The following is an 18912-nucleotide window of genomic DNA, read 5'->3' on the forward strand; positions in this document are numbered from 1 at the left end:
AAAAAAAAGAATGTAGCTAACACCTCATATTCAGCAGCAAACCCTAGAGCCATGGTTCTCAGCACTTTATTCTAATTTCAGTGACTGCCAAGACAACCAGGTTCTTTGTCTCAGAATCAGGAATATTCATGCCTTCCCACCTTCAATCTCCCTGGCAAAAGATGATTCTTCCAGGGTAGGCTCCCCAAGTAACAACATAACCACCCGCTCACTTCTTAAGAGAAATGTGAGATTCAGGACAGGTCAAAGGGTGAAGACAGCAAGAGTGGTATCAGCCAGCAGCACATTCTAAACCTTTTTCAGGTAAGTGCCAAAAATGCAATATGTTCTGTATCCACATTTAAAAAGAAAAAGAGAGAAAAAAAAAAATCACGATCTCTAGCTTTGCCAGAAAGAAAAAAGGCGGGGGAAATCTGCTGACGGTGCAGGGATTGTGAAGAAATGGGGGCTAGGCATCAGAAACACCACGTGCTCACCCCTCCGCTCTGGTCCCCTTTATCACTCACTGATGCAGAGACCACAGGTGAGTTTTCTTCCACCTGGCCTGATCTCTGCAGACATTTGAGTTTGCAGCCCTTACATTCTGAGCTTCAGGGGCGTCTCCTAATACTTTGGTGGCCTCCTTCTTTTTTCATGAAACCTACCTTTTCCTTCTATTCCCGGCCCAAAGACTTTGACCCTGCTGGTGTCCACGGCGGGCTCCACCTTGACCCTGGCGGGGAAGTGTGGCACCAGCTCGCCGCCGTACGTCATGGTCAGCGTGTACATGCCGGCCGTCAGGGGCACATAGGTCACCGCGTAGGTGCCATCTTTGTTGTTCTCGATACAGACTTCAGCTTTCGCCCCTGAGTCTGAGACAGCTTCTAGGCCCAGGGCCCCTGGCCCGGCTTCCGAACAGTCCACGCTGAGCAGCCCGGCCTCGCCCACCTTCCCGTGCTCGAGGCCTGGGCCTGATGCCACGACTTTGGAGGGATCGAAGGGCATTTCAATGTCAGCTTTGAAGGGAGAGCCAGGTATGTGGACTTCTTCGAAGAGGATGTTGACGAAGTACTCCCCGGGCTTTGTTGGGAGGTAGGAGACGGAGCAGGTCCCGTCGCCGTTGTCTGAGCATTCGATTTTGGCCTCGCACGGGCCTTCCACGGTTAGGCCCAGACCTCCAGTTCCAGCTCCTTTGGTGTCGATGGTGAACTCGGCAGGCTTGCCCACAAGACCACCTTTGAGGCCAGGACCATGGGCCTTCACCTATTTGAACACAGAATAAAAGTCAGACTCGGCCTTATGCTGGTATCAGCCACTCAGCAAGCCCTGCTTTCAACAGGCAAGCCTGCACTCAGCACTCAATTGCCCTTGGATGAAGTGGTCCTTCTCCCTGGGGACTAATGTGTCACACTCGCTCACCCACAGTGCCAAGTTTCTACCATGCTTCATTCAGTGGATGCTGAAATGGCTGACAAAGGGAGACCTGGCTGTGAACTCACTCAACGAGAAAGGGCACGGCAGAGGCGCAGTCCCCTCTGTCCTGCCAGCCTTGCCTCCAGTGCTGGAGCTAGATACCTAACATCCAGTCCAACAAACGCACTCCAGTTTCCTGGGCTGAGCACTTGCTGAATGGCTTTCATGGATTTCACTGTTGCTTTGGCTGCTACACCTCCCTCAAGAAATTCAACATAATAAAAAACTAAACTGTAATGGTGAATACATGTCATTACAAGCTTGTCCAAACCCGTAGACTATAGAACACCAAGAGTGAACTCTAACATAAACTATAGACTTTAGGTGACAACGATGTTTGCATAGATTCATCCACTATAACAGTTTAGCACCCTGGGGAGGATGGTGACCATGGGGAGGTTATATACGTGGGGCGAGGGGAATCTCTGTGCCATCCTCTCAATATTACTATGAACCTAAAATTGCTCTAAAGAATAAAGTCAGATTAAAAAAAAAGAAGAAGAACATTTTTAAAAAACTGCTTTTAAAAGAGGGAGTGGATGGGGCTTTCATGTGAGATTCAACAAATGAGACAGTTTTATAGGATTCATGCCATTCAGAACACTGGAGATACTTTGGAACCCTTGATTCAGGGCTACAAGGAAGAAATGATAATGAGAAGAATCTATTTTTCTTTGTGTTAGCCAAGTTTCATTATAATAGCTTGTGTAGGATGAGCTCACTGCATGTGCCAGACACCAGACTGAGGCCTCCACACCCAACATCTGACCTCACCCTGAAGGCCCACTTCCCAGGGAGTACTGTTATGATGCTGATAAATGAAGGACAGGAGTCCCTCACCAAAGGTTCACAGCCAGAGCGAGAGGAGGAGCAGGACTAGGACCTAGCTTCTCATGGGACCCTTCACGCTGGATTATAGGAGAGAGAGCTATTATCAGTCACTGAGAACTGACTTATGGGCTTGTTTCCTTTTTTTTTTTTTTTTAATGGTTTCAGTGCAGTTTAATTTCATGGGCATTGTTTTTTTGGCCACGCAGCATCTTAGTTCCCTAACCAGGGATTGAACCTTCACCCCCTAACATTGAGGGCTTAAAGTCTTTACCACTGGGCTACCAGGAAAAACCTAGAACTGACTTTGACCACAAAACAATTTTCTAAAGGTTTTCACCAGGCAGAACCGAAGAAGGACTGTTAAATCTGCCAAGAGAGGACACGATCTGGAACAAAAATGAAAAACCGACCTTGGTGGGATCAGGCGGCAGCGAGGCCTCCACCATGTAAGGGGTTCCGGGCACAGGATGTCCGTCATAGGTCAAGTCGATGGCGTACAGCCCTTCCTCCCGTGGGATGAACTTGGCTGTGCTGCTCTCCCGGCCTGCCACAGGTGCCACCAGACACGGCACGACCTTCCTCGAGGGGCTTAGGATCGTCACGTTCAGCTTCCCCTGGCCTCCTGCTCCCCTGGTGTCCACGGCGAACTCCTGGTCCTTCCCAACTTCGACTCCTGCAAAGAGAAACAAGCCAGAAGGATGAGCTGACCCTGCAGGAAAAATACTGCAGGGAGCAGAGATGGTTCCTTGGACACGGAATGTTTTCTCAGCTTCTGCAACAAACGTTGGCTGACTCAGGATGAGAGGCAAGATTAAATAAGAATAATCAGCATTCTAGCCTCAATAATAACCAGTACAAGAACATGAAGTAATCACTGATGATAACGACAGTCATCATTCACTGAATGCATTTTTATATACCAGGCATGAGGACAGCATATCATCTCTTTTAATTTTCGTCACAACCCTGTAGTGTATGTATTAGTAACCCAAGAATTTAACAGATAGGGAAACTGAGACTTGGAGGGCAGGGGGTGTGAAGTGAGTTGTCTGGAGTACATATCTCACAGACCACAAAGCTGGGAGACTGATCTAAATTGACTTGACCCCATGATCTGCAGTAAGTTATAATCTGATACTGTTGCCGCTTCTCTGCCTGCTTTCATTATTAACTTTGCATCAAAACACTCCCAGAAGCCAATGTTTTATTTACTGGTTCTTGGCAGCAAATTCCATTCTACAGCCAAAGAAGGCAGAAGTCACAGAGCTGGCCAACACAGAGGCACTGAAGCAAGTCCTGAGAAGTGACTCTGTACTGTGCTGATACCTGGAAAGTATTTGCAAAGCAGGGCCACAGAACACCCATGTGTTCCATTTGATAATAACAAGGAAGGGACTCTGAATCAAAACAAAAGCACTGGGAGTCTAGGGCCCCCACCACAACCCAGGGAAGTCCTGACTCGGGCAATACAGGGCATGCCAAGATGAATGGTGTCGAGCCACAAACAAAGAGGCCTCAGAGATCCACATCCCAAAGACTCTTTCTAATTGGCTTCGTTCTCATCCTAGTCTGGAGTCAAAATCCTCAGTGTCTTGGAGAAAGGAGTACCAAGGGGACACATGAAGGATTAGACAGTGGCTGCTCCCCAGGGACAAAAGCCAGCATCGAGCTCTTGCTTCAGAGTCCCTGGATCTGGGAGCTGGCCTCACTCACAACTTGTACGTTTGGGTCACGGCACCCTGAAGGAGCTCACCAAAGGTTCCCCTGAAACCGAGAGAAACCCTCATAAGCACAAGAATGCTGTCCTGTGGGTGTATACGGAGCCCCACGTGACCCTGAAACTAGGAAAACACAGGCCACTGAAATGTAGTCAGGCTGTGGCCACGCCGACAAAAGGATAGAGGTACGAATGTTCTCCAAGATACACTGATGCAAAAAGGGAAGCTGAAGACATGTGGGTATCTCAGGGCAACCTTAGTGTGAAGTAAATGTTGCTAAACATTTTCTGTTGGCAGTTAAGTATGTACAAATGCCGAAAGAAGATGTGGAGGGTTAGAGAACGAACTGGTGACTATGGTCAACCCAGGGAGTGGGAGAAGCGATGCTTAAAGTAGAATTTACCCGTGTCTGTGATGTTTTTAGATGAAACATGAATTTTCACATGACATGTAAAAAAAATACTTCTGTGATCATGTGTTAAACTTGAGAAGCTGAGCAAGGAGCATATCAGTGCCCCTATTATGGTATTCTCTTTACTTTATCATTGATTTATTCCGTTGTTTCATTCATTTAAGTGAAATGAGCTTGTACTAATAAGATCCCTAACAAACTAAAGGAACATCTGGATGGGAACAGGAAGATGCATCATAGTTGTGGTTGCTGAGTGCCTGAGAATTGGCTTTTATGCTCAACTGTTGACCCTAAGGTGGATTCAGTGGACAAAAACAGTTGGTACAATAGACATTTACCAGAAAGTGGCATGCCTCCAATTCTCCTTGTCATAAAAACCTTCCCTGTGAGGCCAGCAGTTAACTGAGGGCTGCCTCTGAGTCAGCTCCTGAATTACCGGCTCATTTAATTCTCACAATAGGCCTCTGAGTCTTCTTCCCCCACCTCCACTGAACAAAGGAGAAAAGGGAGGCTTAGTGAGGTGAAGGGACGGCAGAGTCACAGAGCTACTCCATAGCAGGGCCCTAATCCAATCGCGAGTCTGTCTGACTGCAGAGTCTCCTACAGCAGAATTTGCTCCTCTGAGAATTGTCTTTGAAGGGACTCTGACTGCTCTTCAATGACCTGTCTCCCCCTCCACTCTTGACACACTTACTGTTTTCCAGTCCATTAATTTTTATCCTGCTCAGATCCAGCGGAGCAGCCACACCCACGGTGAATGGGCTTTTAGGGATAGGGTCGCCACCGTACGTAACCAGAACCTGCATGTTGCCCTGGAACAAGAGAGAAAACCAAGGACACGTGTGGGTACCAACAGACTCACTTGATGTTTCAACCTGCCTTCCAGGATTTTCATTCTTCCCAGAGATTCAGGGTATATAACCCCAGCAGATTTAGAAGGTGTCTCAGATATATCTAAGTTTTTAGCCCCATGGCAAGAATGACGTAGAAATCAGACAAGAGAAAAGCAACTATTAATAAGAGGGACAGCTTCAAGAGTGCACCATTGAGGTGTGCTTTTAAGCATTTCCTCAATTCCATCTGAAAATGGTCCTGAGAGGTGGTCACCATTTTTCAAGGCAATAAAACTACAGCTCAGGGAGGTGAAGTCGCTTGTCCTAAGTGTGAGAGCCAGGCCTCACACCTCTGGCACCTGAACCTGAGTCCCAGATACTCCGCCACGCAAGCTCCACATCGAACACACGCCCAACCAGGCCAAGGGCAAGGCAGGGGTTGCCTGGGGGCCTCTAACTGAACAAAATCTTTCTTTCCCATGGCCTGGGATTTTAGGTCACTACACTGCAAAAACGAATTCGCAAAGAGTTCACCTGGAGCCGTTCTAAGACCCCCCTGCATAGTATGGAAACTCCCACATCGATGTCAAGGAGCGAAGAGTTGCCAGTGAGAAGGCGGACTGTGCCTGTGGGTTCAGCAGGCCCCCCGCCAGCAGCCCTGTGGCCGAGGAGGCACGGCCAGTCCCGGCCCACTCACTGCTGGCCTCCTCTCGCCACGGTCGGCTGAGTGCCTCCATCCACACCAAGGCCCCATGAAAACCCACAGCTGTCTCAGTGGATTAAGGTTGTCCTCACCTCACGTCTGGGTATCACATAAGACGATGTGGGAGGGGAGGAAGCAAGGATGAATCCCCAGAGGGCTCGCTAGAATTCAGCCCCTGCTGAAAGCTGTCGTGGATTGAGTTTTAAAAGGGTGTAGCTTTTGACCTATGGAATATTTTCTTATATTCCTTTTGTAATAAAGAAGGAGGGAAAAGCCAAGATAAAAATGAGGTGCCTCAATGAAGGAGGGAGTATTGACTTTCTAGGATGGATTCTGCACAAAATCACTGGGTCCCCTGCCCCAAGAGTGTCACATCTCAAGGCTTCCCTGGTGGTCCAGTGGCTAAGACTCTGTGCTCCCAATGCAAGGGGCCCGGGTTTGATCCTTGGTCAAGGAACTAGATTCCCATATGCTTCAACTAAGAGTTCTCATGCTGCAATAAGGACCCTGCAGGCCACAACAAGGGATTCCCTGGGGGCTCAGTGGTAAAGAATCCAACTGCCAATGCAGGAGATGTGGGTCCCATCCCTGGGTTAGGGAGAGCCCCTGGAGAAGGAAATGGCAACTCATTCCAATATTCTTGCCTGGGAAATCCATGGACAGAGGACCCTCAGGAGCTACAGTCTACAGCGTCACAGGGTCAAACACGACTCTGTGACTAAACAACGAAGACCCAGCACGGCCAAAAATAAATAAATGAAATATATGCATATACATATTACTAATAGGGCATTGAGTTCAAAAGTCCTTTCTGAGGGGTCAAGTCAAAACCTGAGGCTGCCCTGACATCTGCTACTTACTTTCCAGCAGCTCAGTTGAAACCCAACAAGACTTATAGATACAGGATCAAGAGTCTCAGGATGTTTTTAGAAGAACCTGTGCTCTTGTGATCTTGACCAGTGAGCGTGGCCATGTACCTTCTCCTCGGTAGGAATATGGAGAACTGAAAACAAAGATGCTAGCGAGCTGGTGTCGCCAGTGCTAAGGTGTCCAACAATGACCTACATAGCACTGAGTGTCCTCATGAGAAAATGGCATTCACCTATGAAAGCTTCCCTTTTACCATTACTAATAATGAACCCTCGTGAGGACAGAAAGAAACCATAGGGCTCCCTATGGTTTCTCCCATTGCATCCAGGGCAATGGTAGTTTCAAAGTCCTTTCTGGGGGTGCAAGTCAAAACCTGTCCTGATGTCGGCAGCTTAATTTCTAGCAGCTCTGCCGAAACACAAAAAGGTATACAGACACAGGCTCTAAAAGCAGACATGGAGATGAAAGGCCACATAAGAACCTGCCCTAGAGAACCTTGCACTGCCAGGGAGGTTCTCATAGAAAAGATTCCATCTCCAAGGATGTGTAGCCCCCAGTGCAGGGGGACACCCACACCATTCCCTCGTCCTCACTGCACCCCTCATTCTGCCTCACTGCACTCCAGCCAAGTCCTCACTGACATGGCCTGGGGTAGGAGTGATGCTTCTCAAACAGTGCGTTGGCAGAAAACATTGCCCTTCCTCTCTTACAAATGGCATTTCTCACACAGGAGGGTTCTGCTTCAAGAATGAAGGGGGACTTCCCTGGTGGTCCAGTGGCTAAGAGTTCATGCTTCCACCGCAGTGGGTGTGGGTTCCACCATTGGTTGGGGAACAAAGAACCCACATGTCACACAGTGTGGCCAAAAAATAATAATAATTGTCAAAAATTGTTTTAAAAAATGAAGGATTCTCAGAGGTTTGGAGTGACTGTTTAAAACACCATGCAGAAGTAGCAGAATCTAGTTTTTTCTACAGGATTATGGGCTCCGCAGACCCTAGAGGTATAGGCATGAATCAAAACAAAATTTTAAACAAGTAAGCATAAATTCATACAGAGAGGTAGATTTGTAGGCCCTTATTTTCTAGAACAAACAACAAAGCATGTGGCATGACAAAATCCTGTCTGTATTCCTCTATTTTGTAAAAGGGAGTAATTTAGAGCTTGAAGTACCACTTCAGGATTGAGGGAATAAAAGCTCTTTGAGAAAGACCCCACAGTATCACCTTGTAAAAAAAGGGTGAGGTAAGGCAAAAGGACCAGCAAGGATAAACAGAGGTGTGGCAATTCTTTCCCTCTGAGTAACTAATAAAAGACTCAAAGGCAGCTGGTAAGGAGGGGAGAATGTCTATGAGAGAAGCAGACACTAGGTCCAATTTCAAGAGCTCAGCATTTCTCTGCTAAGACCCAGAATGGAGGTGAGAAATTGGGGTGGAGAGGGATGGCAAGCTTCCTGCCGGTCCTTGGGGAATCCTCCAGGCCCTCCTGGTAGAACCAGCTAGGCTCTGTGTCAGCGTTCCTGGAGAGGTTCACAAGGAAAGGGTGAATCTCTTCCTCTCACAGAGGAGCACAGATCAGAGCTGAGATTATCCCCTGGTGTCCAAAGTGACCCAGCCCAGGCAGGCAGGGGCCCTACCTGCTGGGTGGGGGTGTATTTAACGGTGTGGGAGTAGTCATAGTTATCGATGATATCCAGATCTTTCACGGCGTCGCCAGGGACAGGGCTGCTGAACTGCACGTTGAGTGGGGCCTTTCCGGCCCCCTTGGTGTAGACAGTGAAGTGGGTGGGTTTCCCGTTTTCCACACCTGGGAGGAGACAGTGAAGTGAGGAGACAGGCTCAGCTGGAGGAGTTTCACTTTTAGAACCAGTCTGACAGGTTCATCAACACCAGCTTCCAGAGGGCAGCAGGTGGAGACAGGGGCTGGCGCTCAGCCATGCCAGCAGCTCAGCTGAGCACAGCCCCCGCTGAACTGAAGCCCAGACAGAGCACCTGCTCTAGGGGAGGTAGGTCATTTCTGGCCCTGGATCCACTGGGCCCACTGCTTCCAGGGTGACCTCGTGCACACGCCCTCTTACCTGCTTTGCTGAGCCCCGGGCCTTCTGCCTTCACTTTGCTGGCGTCGTGGGAAGGGTCGACCTTGACTCTGAAAGGGCTGGTGGGGATTTCCTGTAGCAGAGATACTGTCTCAGGAGGAAAGTCCCTGAAGCCATTGCCTGAGCTTAAACTTCTGCCCAAAGCCAAGGGGGCGACCTCAGCATTTCCAGTCTAGCGGGTGGTAACTTCTGAGTAATGATTGGTCAAGTTGTTACATGCTAGCATCAGGTAAGGGCCATCAGTGGTCACTCATGAATCTCTGGATCCCTGACCTCACTGTTAAAGGGCCTGAGTGTCCAGAAACCACCCTGACAACTCTCGGCCTTTAATACCAAATGCTGAGTACTTTTAGGATCCAAAAACACTACCAAGAATAAAACTTCAAACAACAATACATGGGATTGGAAGAAGGAAATGTCCTGCAAGGACAGCAGAGAGCTAGGGTTTGAGGAATGCAAGGAACTGATTAGCAAGGCACTGACTGTAATGCTTCCAAAAGAATCCTGCAGGGACTTCCCTTGTGGTCCAGGGGTTAAGAATATGCTTCCACTGCAGGGGGCAATGGCTTTGCTCCCTGGTCAGGCAACTACGATCCCAAATGTCAAGTTTCCTGGCAAAATATTTTTTTAAAAATAATAAATCTGATGTTAGAAAAAAAAACCTTGCACTATAAAGGCAGGACAGACAGGTCAAGTGGATGAAGCCAACTCAAGACTAATATCTGAGGCACGGAGCTTTCTCCTGAAGTCCCTATCTTTATGTAAGATGCATCTGAATCAACAAGATTCCATTTTTCCTAAAACGGGTATTGCTCCTCCTTGTCTTCAATATCATATGTAAATACGAAACCTATTTGAAACTTCCAAACCCTTCTTCCTATAAAGGCTGAGGCCAAGGTCATTGTTTCAAAGACACTGAAGCAGAACACAATCTAGATATTCATTACATTTCATTAAAAAGCCTGATGATAGTTTATAAAAATCTAACTTCTTTCCAGAGCCTGGCTTTCAACCACTGACTGACTATGCCTCCCTACTTTCATTAGAAAGTGGTAACATTTTAGTTTTGCGTGTTGTTATTCCTTCTTGGTTTTAAGCAACCAGAGAGGAAAACTATTGGGCAGAGTTCTCAAGATACTTTCCCTGTTGCTAAAAAAAAAGAGAAATACACACACAGATGGCCAGAAAGAACCCATGCCCACACACCTGAGAGGCAAAGAGAACTTTGATAGTGTATCGCCCGGCGGCAGGAGGCACATATTTGACAGTAAACGTATCATTGGCGTTGTGAATAATGTCAAAATCCACATCTTCCTCCTCATCACTTAACACCCGGGCATCACATTTAATGCCAACGCTGACATCTCCTGGAACAGAGCAGCCTATTAGCACTGGTTTACAAGAAACGGCACGTCCCCTGCAATCACTCCCAGCTCAAGCTCACACCCCAGAAAAGCAGCTGGGAACTTTCCAGTAAGTAACCTGAGAAAGGGATGGTATTCAAATCAGGGTTTTGGAGAAGGAATGGAGGATTAGCAAAGATCTCACCACCTAACTGACTCAGAGGCTCATTAGATGAACAATCATCTATTCAGGTGGATTGTTTCTCAGTTCAAAGTTCATTGCCCTTGAAACGTTACAAAGAGAACTTCCTTCCCAAGAAGCAACAGGCAGCGCATTGGGAGAAGCCCCCTCTCACCTTCGCCAGCCTCAGTACAGTCCACGGTGAAGTGAGTAGGCTCGTGTGCCTTCAGTCCACTTCTCTCCACTCCTGGCCCAAACACTTTGACCTTCTGGGGATGGCTACCCTGTCCGATGCTGACCTAGAGAGGACAGGGAGAAAAGTTGCAATCAAGTTCTTCTCCATGTGGACCCAGTAAAGACACCGTCAGTTGTTAGAACGTTATATGTGGGGGCAATCTACAGCAACCGGCCCTTTTGGCCACGTCATTTCCCAAGGCACACCAAGCATGGTGTTTCCATGTATCTGCCTTGACCATCAAGCATGGGGCCCAGACCTGCCTCAGGACTGGGCTTTTTCATACCACAACCAGCATTCCACTTCATGACCTACCCTGTAAGGGCTGTGAGGGATGTTGACACCTCCCCAGACCACGGCAATGGTGTGCTTGATGGCCTTAACCGGGGTGTATGAGCAGGCGTAGGTGCCATCCATCCGGCTCTTCATCTGGATGTCAATAGGCTGGCCGTCCCCATCCTGCAGAAGAGCAGGGGCTAAGTACAGAGCTGGCCCTCACACTGTCTCCATCAAACAGGGTCGCTGGGTCTTCCCCAATCACCACTCACTCTTCCAACCAAATTTCATGGAGCGCCTATGATGGGCCATGTTCTCAATACAATGAACATAAGTGATAAAACACTATGTGCATTTATTTATCTTTAATTACTAACAGCAAGTGGTTTCCCAAAAGAAAGCCATGGTCACTTAGTGCTTCTTAACTGTAATTCCTGCATTTAAATCTTGGGGCCAAAATTCATTTAAATGAGATAAACATATTTACTACACTCTTGTTTACAAACCCTCCCATCACAGCCACACCAAAGTACATTTATGGGGAGATCTGAAACAGACAAGCCTGATTTCCACAGAACACAAATCATAAAGATGAGAAAAGCACCCTGCTTTACATATTAGAATCCCCTTTAATCCTCACATAAACCCTTGGAGATAAATAATTTTTTTTGCAACATGTGAATGAGGAAACTGAAGATACAAGGGACTGGTTACTCACTATTATATGTATCCCGTTACCTGACAATTACCTGCACAGGTGGCAGGTAGAAACTTACCTGAGCAAATATCTTTAAGGGAGCTTTTCCGGCATCCTTAGGATCCACAGTGAACTCAGCCAGGTTGTTGACAATGCATCCAGATTTCTCCAAACCTGGCCCGTATGCTTGCACCTGCGGCAAAGGGCAGATAGTGATTCCCTTTCTTTGTAATGTGCTAACTACACAATCAGAAGATGGGTGACCAGGGAAGGGGGGGAGAGGAAACTATGTCTGGCTTCACGTACAGTGTCCTCTACATATGAACTTTCAAGTTGTGAACTTTCAAAGATGGGAATATGTGTGCCAGCCCCTGTATGTCAGCTGTTGTAAGGTACCACTGCACTTTTCAATGTACTGCACTGTATGATTAAAACTGTCTACTTTTTGTGTTTGTTTTTTATGCACATATTATTTGTGTGAAAAGTATTATAAACCTATTACAGTACATACGTACATGAATGTTCAATTGTGTCCAACTCTTTGCAACCCCATGGACTGTGACCCGCCAGGCTCCTCTGTCCATGGGATTCTCCAGGCAAGAATAACAGAGTGGGTTGCCATGCCCTCCTCCAGGGGATCTTCCTGACACAGGAATTGAACCTGCTTCTCTTGCGTCTCTTGCATTGGAAGGCAGATTCTTTACCACTGCGTCACCTGGGTAGCCCTATTATAGTACAGTACTATATAGCTGATCGTGTTACTGAGGTACCCAGGATAATATCCTTCGACTTATGAAGGTTCTCTCGGAACAGAACTCATTCGTAGGTAAGAGACTTACTGTACCTACATAACAGGATGGTTATGGTAGTTAAAATGCTAAAGTAATCTGGAACTTGGAGGAGGAAATGGCACTCCACTCCAGTACTCTTGCCTAGAGAATCCCATTGACAGAGGAGCCTGGTGGGCTACAGTCCATGGGGTCTCAAAGAGTCCGACACGACTGAGCGACTGAATACACACATACACACAATCTGGAAGTTAAAAACATGCAGGAGAAAATCTCTGTAAAACCTGGCCCCAAACCAGCCTGTGCTCCCTGTATTAATGTGTGCAGTAATGCAGGAACCAGTGCACGGACCTCCGGCCGTGCTCAATTTCAATGCTCCTGTCTGGAGGGGGTTCAGAGCCTTTCCCACTGACAACGGTCTGCAGCCCCCAGAGAGCAAAAAAAACAGCAGCTGGACAAAGAGGAACAGCTACCAGGCTGGACTGATGTCAGCCTACGGTCAGCTGTCCATGTGGGCCAAAAACAGCACACGTTGGGGTGGGGCGGGGGGCGGGGGGGGGGGGGGCGCCGAAAGCCCAGCTGGCTCAGACTTCATGCTAATCAGCCTGCTAACCGGTTCAGAGAAGCTCCTGAAGACACTGAAAACACTGCTTCAACTTAAGAGAAGAGGAGCTGGGGAGAAAAATTAACAAGTCTTTATCTGTGGAGCACCTTGAGATAATACCTATAGCAAGTGGTAAAACTGAAATGGGATGCTTGGGGTACAAGAAAAATAACAGCTTATGGAGCCCCCTCTGTGGGCCAACTATGCTAATAAGAGCTGGTTTTATTCATGTTACCTCCTTGAATCATGCCAGAAACTGTAGGAAGCAGACACTGGAATTGTTCTCATTTTATAGAGGAAGATACAGAAGTCAGAGAGGTAAGTTACTTGCCACATGTTAGAAATGTACTAAGAGGAACTTGTTTTTCAGTCACTAAATCACACCCGACTCTTTGCTACCCCATGGCGTGTAGCCCGTAAGGTTCCTCTGTCCATGAGATTTCCCAGGCGAGAATATTGGAGTGGATTACTATTTCTTTCTCCAGGGGACCTTCCCAAGGCAGGGATCGAACCCACATTTCCTGGATGGCAGGTGGATTCTTTACCACTGAACCACCTGGGAAGCCCACTAAGAAGTACTACCAGGCTTCTAATTCAGGTCTTTTTCGAAACGTCCTAAGCTGTAAAAGGCTCTTCTCTGTGATTTCTCCCACGCTACTCAAGGAAATTGTGGGCATAGGAAAGAATGCCAGGAGCCAGAGGAGAGAGGACAGAAACACGACCCGCTGACTCACCAGGTCCGGGTTGTAGTCTCCCGAGGCCGGGTGGATGTAGGCCATGAAGGGACTGTCCTTGATGTCCTCATCGTCACACATGATGTGAACGGCATATTCACCCGGCTCCTTGGGCCAGTACTTGACATCACATGACCCGTCATTCTGGTCGTCATACTCAATCTTCGCCTGGGAGGGGCCTTCAATGGCAAACCCTGGGGTGGGAAGACCCTCTGGTTACAAGGTATCTAGTCTGGGTTATTACCAACCCATTCCTTCTGCCTGCCTGAAAACCAAGTGCTAGCCAGAAGATTGAAATCTGTTAGGGTCCCTTTCCCACAAAACCGAGCTTACTGAGTCTTCAAAAGAGATAGAAGGTTGGATTTTACATATTTTTTTTAAAAAAATCATTGAACGGAAAGGTCAACCAGCAAATCTTTCTGTTGGCAATATGGTAACATGAGCCAAAACCTTAAAACAATACCCACCCATTGCCCCCACCAAATCCACTTCTGGGTTTTTATCTGAAGGAAATAACCAAGGATGTGTGTAAACAGTTAGATACAAGGATATATATTCAGCATTGTTTTTATAGCAAAACTCTGAAAATAGCTGAAGGGCCTGCTGCTGCTGCTGCTGCTGCAAAGTTGCTTCAGTCGTGTCCAACTCTGTGCAACCCCATAGACGGCAGCCCACCAGGCTCCCCCGTCCCTGGGATTCTCCAGGCAAGAACACTGGAGTGGGTCGCCACTTCCTTCTCCAATGCATGAAAGCGAAAAGTGAAAGTGAAGTCGCTCAGTCGTGTCTGACTCTTAGCGATCCCATGGACTGCAGCCCACCAGGCTCCTCTATCTATGGGATTTTCCAGGCAAGAGTACTGGAGTGGGGTGTCATTGCCTTCTCCAAGCTGAAGGGCCTAATAGTAGTTATATCCATGCCTTGGATTTCCATAGATGCCATGGGAAATTGAGACAGGTCCTATATTTGCCTGAGGCAGAAACATAAAAAGATATTTTTGCAGGAGATAAACATTTGTATGCCTATGTACAGGAATAAAGTCTAGAAGGATATATTGAAAGGTTTAATACTGATTCTAGTCTATAAGGATATAATTAAATGTGATTTCCTAATTTTTCCTCTTTGCTTATTTCTATTTGTTAACATAGGGGTCATTAAACTTTAACTGCTGAGCCAGATCTGACCCAATGCATGTTTTTGTAGATAAGGAACACAACCACACCCCTTCACTTATGCATTACCTATGGCCACTATCAGGCTACAATGACAGTCACAGAGTTGTAACAGAGGGAATATGACCTTCAATACGGAAATATTTGCTATCCGTTCCTTAACAGAGAGAGGTGCTGACCCTTGTTCTAAAATGATCAAATCTACATCAAATGCTTACTTAAAATACACTCAACCATGCTCCAAAGAGTATTCACTTTCCAAACTTCTAATTTTGGCAAACTTCATCCATTCATCTAAACTAAGCATCAGTCAATAATATCTACTGTGTGTCAGCAATTTTCCTGGCACTGTTTTAGGCATGACACCCACAGGCAGCCTTTGCCCTCAGGTCTAGTGGATGAATGAATGCTGGTGCCAGAGGCAGAGGACAAGCAGAACATGGGAACTGCGATTCATCAGGCATATGCAGAGATGGTCTTGGGTGGTCAGGAGGCCAGGAGGCTCAGGGTAGTGAGGCTCTGAGGAGGCCTCAACACCCAGCCTAACATGTGACCCAGGCGCCCTGCAATCTCGGCCACCAGAAGCTGCTTCCACTTACCCAGAGACCCCACTTCAGAACCAATGGACTCCACCACGAAGTCCGCTGACCGCCCAACAATCCCGCCATGGAGGCCAGGTCCCCATGCACGGACTTTCTGCATGCCTGCTTCAGGGCCAACTTGAACTTCAAAAGGGCTAGAAGGAAAGGAACAGAGGAAGCATTAAAGAGGAGGAAAGAAAGGGCTATATACAACCACAAGCTCTTTATGCATGCTCTTTCCACTGGCCTTATCCTTTTATCTGCAGCCCCAAGCTCCAGCCAAGCCCTTCCTCCATACAGGTTCCCCCACAACCATTGTTACGTCAACAATATCATGTACTAGGACTGTTTCAAGCCACACTGCTTGGCACTATCCTGGTCATTTGCCTTGTATGCACACTGGACTGTGAGCCCTGGAAGGCTAAGCGAGTGCCTGCATTCCATCTGCTGCCAGTGCTAAAACAAGAAAACTGGGTTGAATATGCTTTATCTCAAACATGAATAAACGTGCTTTAACTTCGGCACGGGAGATTTAGAAAACATTGCTTAGATTCTCAGAAGCTTAAAATATACACAGACATCTCTTGAAGTAAATGGAATTTATTCAGAGCCTAAAGCTGCCCCCAGGAAAGCTGGAAAGCATGTGAATACAGGGAAGGCAAGTGAAGCCCACAAGGCAAAGCTATAGACTGTGCCCCTTGCATCCTGACCGCACTCACAGCGAGGATTCCAATGTCAACCATAGCAGACTCTGCCATTTTACCCATGGCATTCATGAACAGAGGCACACATCGAAAGCAAGAGAATCTGTTTAAATTAGGGGTATAGACACACAGCCCATTTGCTCTGTATCACTGTTCCTCCTGGCTTGTCTGCCTCCCCACAGCTTTAAACCGCCAGCTTTTGATTTGAAACGAGGCAGCTGAAACCACAGCGACTTTCTGCTGCTTTTGAGAACAGGCCAAATGACTGTGTACTGTTCTGAAAAAAGAAAAAAAAAAAAGCTTTTGACAGAGCAGCTCTCCTTCCCTCCTGCGGCCTGGGAAATGAGCACCACAAGCCTGTCCTGGGCCGAGCATGCCTCGGGAGAAAACACAACAATTCCGGCTAGAGACTCACCTCTTTTGAATGTGGTGTCCCCCCCACGTGATGGAGACGCTGTATTTCCCCTGGGTGCTGGGGTAATACTCAAATGCATAGACTCCATCCTGAAAGCCTTTCTGTTTCACCAGCTCCTCCAGACCCTCTGTGGGAAGGAAGCACACCGTCTTTCCAATAGCCATCCAGGCTCAGAACAAGAATCCACAAGACAGGAACAGAAAGACAGCAATAGCTACAAAATAAAACCACGTGGATGGTCTCAGAGTGTAGGATTCCCCCACCCCAAATTGGGAGGTTACTCCAAAGCTGAAAACAGACACATGTCTACTTCAAAGTAAGAGGAAATGGAAGATTTCCTAGCTCACTGGCTTTAGAAAGCTTTCTTGTGTATGAGGGGCCTATGAGGTCCTAAACCCCTGGGGCCGGTAATATTTTTCAATGATCAAAAAGCCATCCTTTTTAGCTGCCCGCAAAAATTGCACAGGGAACTCTACTCAGTATTCTGTAATAATCTAAATGGGAAAAGAACTTCAAAAAGAATAGATACATATGTATGTATAACTGAATCAGTTTGCTGTACACCTGAAACTAATATAACAACATTGTTAATCAACAATGTCTGGGGAACACATGTAAACCCATGGCTGATTCATGTCAATGTATGGCAAAAACTACTACAATATTGTAAAGTAATTACCCCCAACTAAAATAAATAAATTAATTTAAAAAAAAAAATGTCTCCTGCATCGGCAGATTCTTTACCAATGAGCCACTGGGGAAGCCTAAATTCCAATATAAAATAAAGATTAAAAAAAGGAAAGAAATTTTTTCAAAAAGGAGTAAATGTTTATGAATATTTGGCATTAGGATCCTGGCATATCCTTTTCAACTAAAGCTGGACAATGAAAACAAGAAAGCTCTTGTAAGCTGTCTCCAAGAGAACAGGTTTCAGAGGCTACCCCACAAACTCCTGACTGAGCCATCAGGCAGGAACTTGTTTTATGTTGAGGCCTGAGGTTTGGCCGGGAAAACCATTTAGTCAAGTAAGAATCCAAGGTCAGAAAAAAAAAAAAAAAAAAAAGAACACCTCCTCTGTTCCTGTAGCAACAAGCCAAGAGGGAGGCCAGCCCCAGAGCAGCCTGAGTCCAGGTCTGGGCAGTCTAGAACCTTGGCTGCCCTCAGGGCACAGCTGCCCCAAAGCTCAGTGCTCTGAGATCAAATATTAACTTTCTGGAGCTCAGAACACTCTTGCCCCAGCCTGTTAGGAACAGAGGGGAGTGAGAACAGTCCCAGAGCAGGAAGCGAGGATTTTACAAAGCCTGGGAGTAAAACTGACAAGGCTACTGCACTCACAACTGGAAAATGTCGAGCTGCTTCTCTGACCCGGGGTGGGAAACTCATGAAGAGAGTTGATACTTGTCCTCCTGTCTCCTTTCTTAAGAAAGAGCGAGAGTGAGTTGCAAGGTGCAATGCACTCTTCCACAAGTGGCATTTATCTACAGAGAAGACTTAATCGTAGGGAATTTTTTCTCCTTCTATAAGCACTCATCAAAGTAATTAGGTATCTGCCATAATTTCATTGTCTATAAAATGTAACCTGTAGAGGGGGAAATTACTGGCTTTGGAGATCAGGCTTGAATTCCAGCTCAGATGCTTAAAAGCTTTGTGACTGTGGACAAGACCCTTCCTCTCTGAGCCTAGGTTTCCTAAAATAAAAAAAAAAAGGGGCCATTTCATGTTGCTGTTTCAGCTCCAATATTTATTTCTTTTTCCAGAAGCCCTAACATAATGTGAGGCTGTCAATCCAACACTGTTCCCACATCCAGGGCAGATATTACTAAACAATCAGTTTCCTTCTACATGGAGCAGAGAGAGCCTGCAATCTCTGACACAGCTCTCTGGGATAAATTGATCAGAACTGGCTATGTGATGAGACCCATATGTCATGGCTGTCAAGTTAAGCTGAAATCACATTGAGACAGGGAAGCAAAGGAGCACTTACTAGGACCCTTAATGGTGATGCCGAGCTCTCCACTTCCAGCAGCTTTGGTGTCAACCCTGAAGTCTGCAGTTTCTCGGATGCGAATGCCTTTAGGCTGCAGCCCTCGGCCACTGGCCCTGCAGGCGTTTGGATTGCAGGCTGCAAGCACAGTTTCAACATCAATTCAACCTTTTATTCTTTAGTCTGAGTTGAGTAAGCCAAGGTAACTTTGAGCCACCCGCCAAGAAAATGTTTGCTTTGTAGAGTGTGCAGCAGCTGCCCGAGACCAGGGGTCTCCTTCAGGGAGC

The 18912-nt window shown here is 46.9% G+C and overlaps 1 protein-coding gene across 14 annotated transcripts in view; it reads right to left on the minus strand.

The window, feature by feature from the left end:
* FLNB (filamin B) overlaps window positions 1-18912 on the minus strand; it is a 138908-nt gene that overhangs the window by 44871 nt on the left and 75125 nt on the right. For all 14 annotated transcript variants that reach the window (XM_081524754.1, XM_081524753.1, XM_081524752.1 and 11 more), the window contains 13 exons: window positions 18626-18763; window positions 16642-16768; window positions 15541-15677; window positions 13773-13966; window positions 11726-11839; window positions 10989-11132; window positions 10614-10737; window positions 10121-10281; window positions 8897-8987; window positions 8456-8625; window positions 5108-5225; window positions 2694-2956; window positions 645-1242 (listed from right to left, as the gene is read on the minus strand). In XM_081524754.1, the coding sequence (XP_081380880.1) occupies window positions 645-1242; window positions 2694-2956; window positions 5108-5225; window positions 8456-8625; window positions 8897-8987; window positions 10121-10281; window positions 10614-10737; window positions 10989-11132; window positions 11726-11839; window positions 13773-13966; window positions 15541-15677; window positions 16642-16768; window positions 18626-18763 (2379 nt within the window). The remainder of the gene's footprint in view (window positions 1-644; window positions 1243-2693; window positions 2957-5107; window positions 5226-8455; window positions 8626-8896; window positions 8988-10120; window positions 10282-10613; window positions 10738-10988; window positions 11133-11725; window positions 11840-13772; window positions 13967-15540; window positions 15678-16641; window positions 16769-18625; window positions 18764-18912) is intronic.

Source organism: Giraffa tippelskirchi, chromosome 9 (genome assembly GCF_054371585.1).
Source record: "Giraffa tippelskirchi isolate mGirTip1 chromosome 9, T2T-mGirTip1v1.2.pri, whole genome shotgun sequence".
In the NCBI taxonomy this organism is placed as follows: Eukaryota; Metazoa; Chordata; class Mammalia; order Artiodactyla; family Giraffidae; genus Giraffa; species Giraffa tippelskirchi.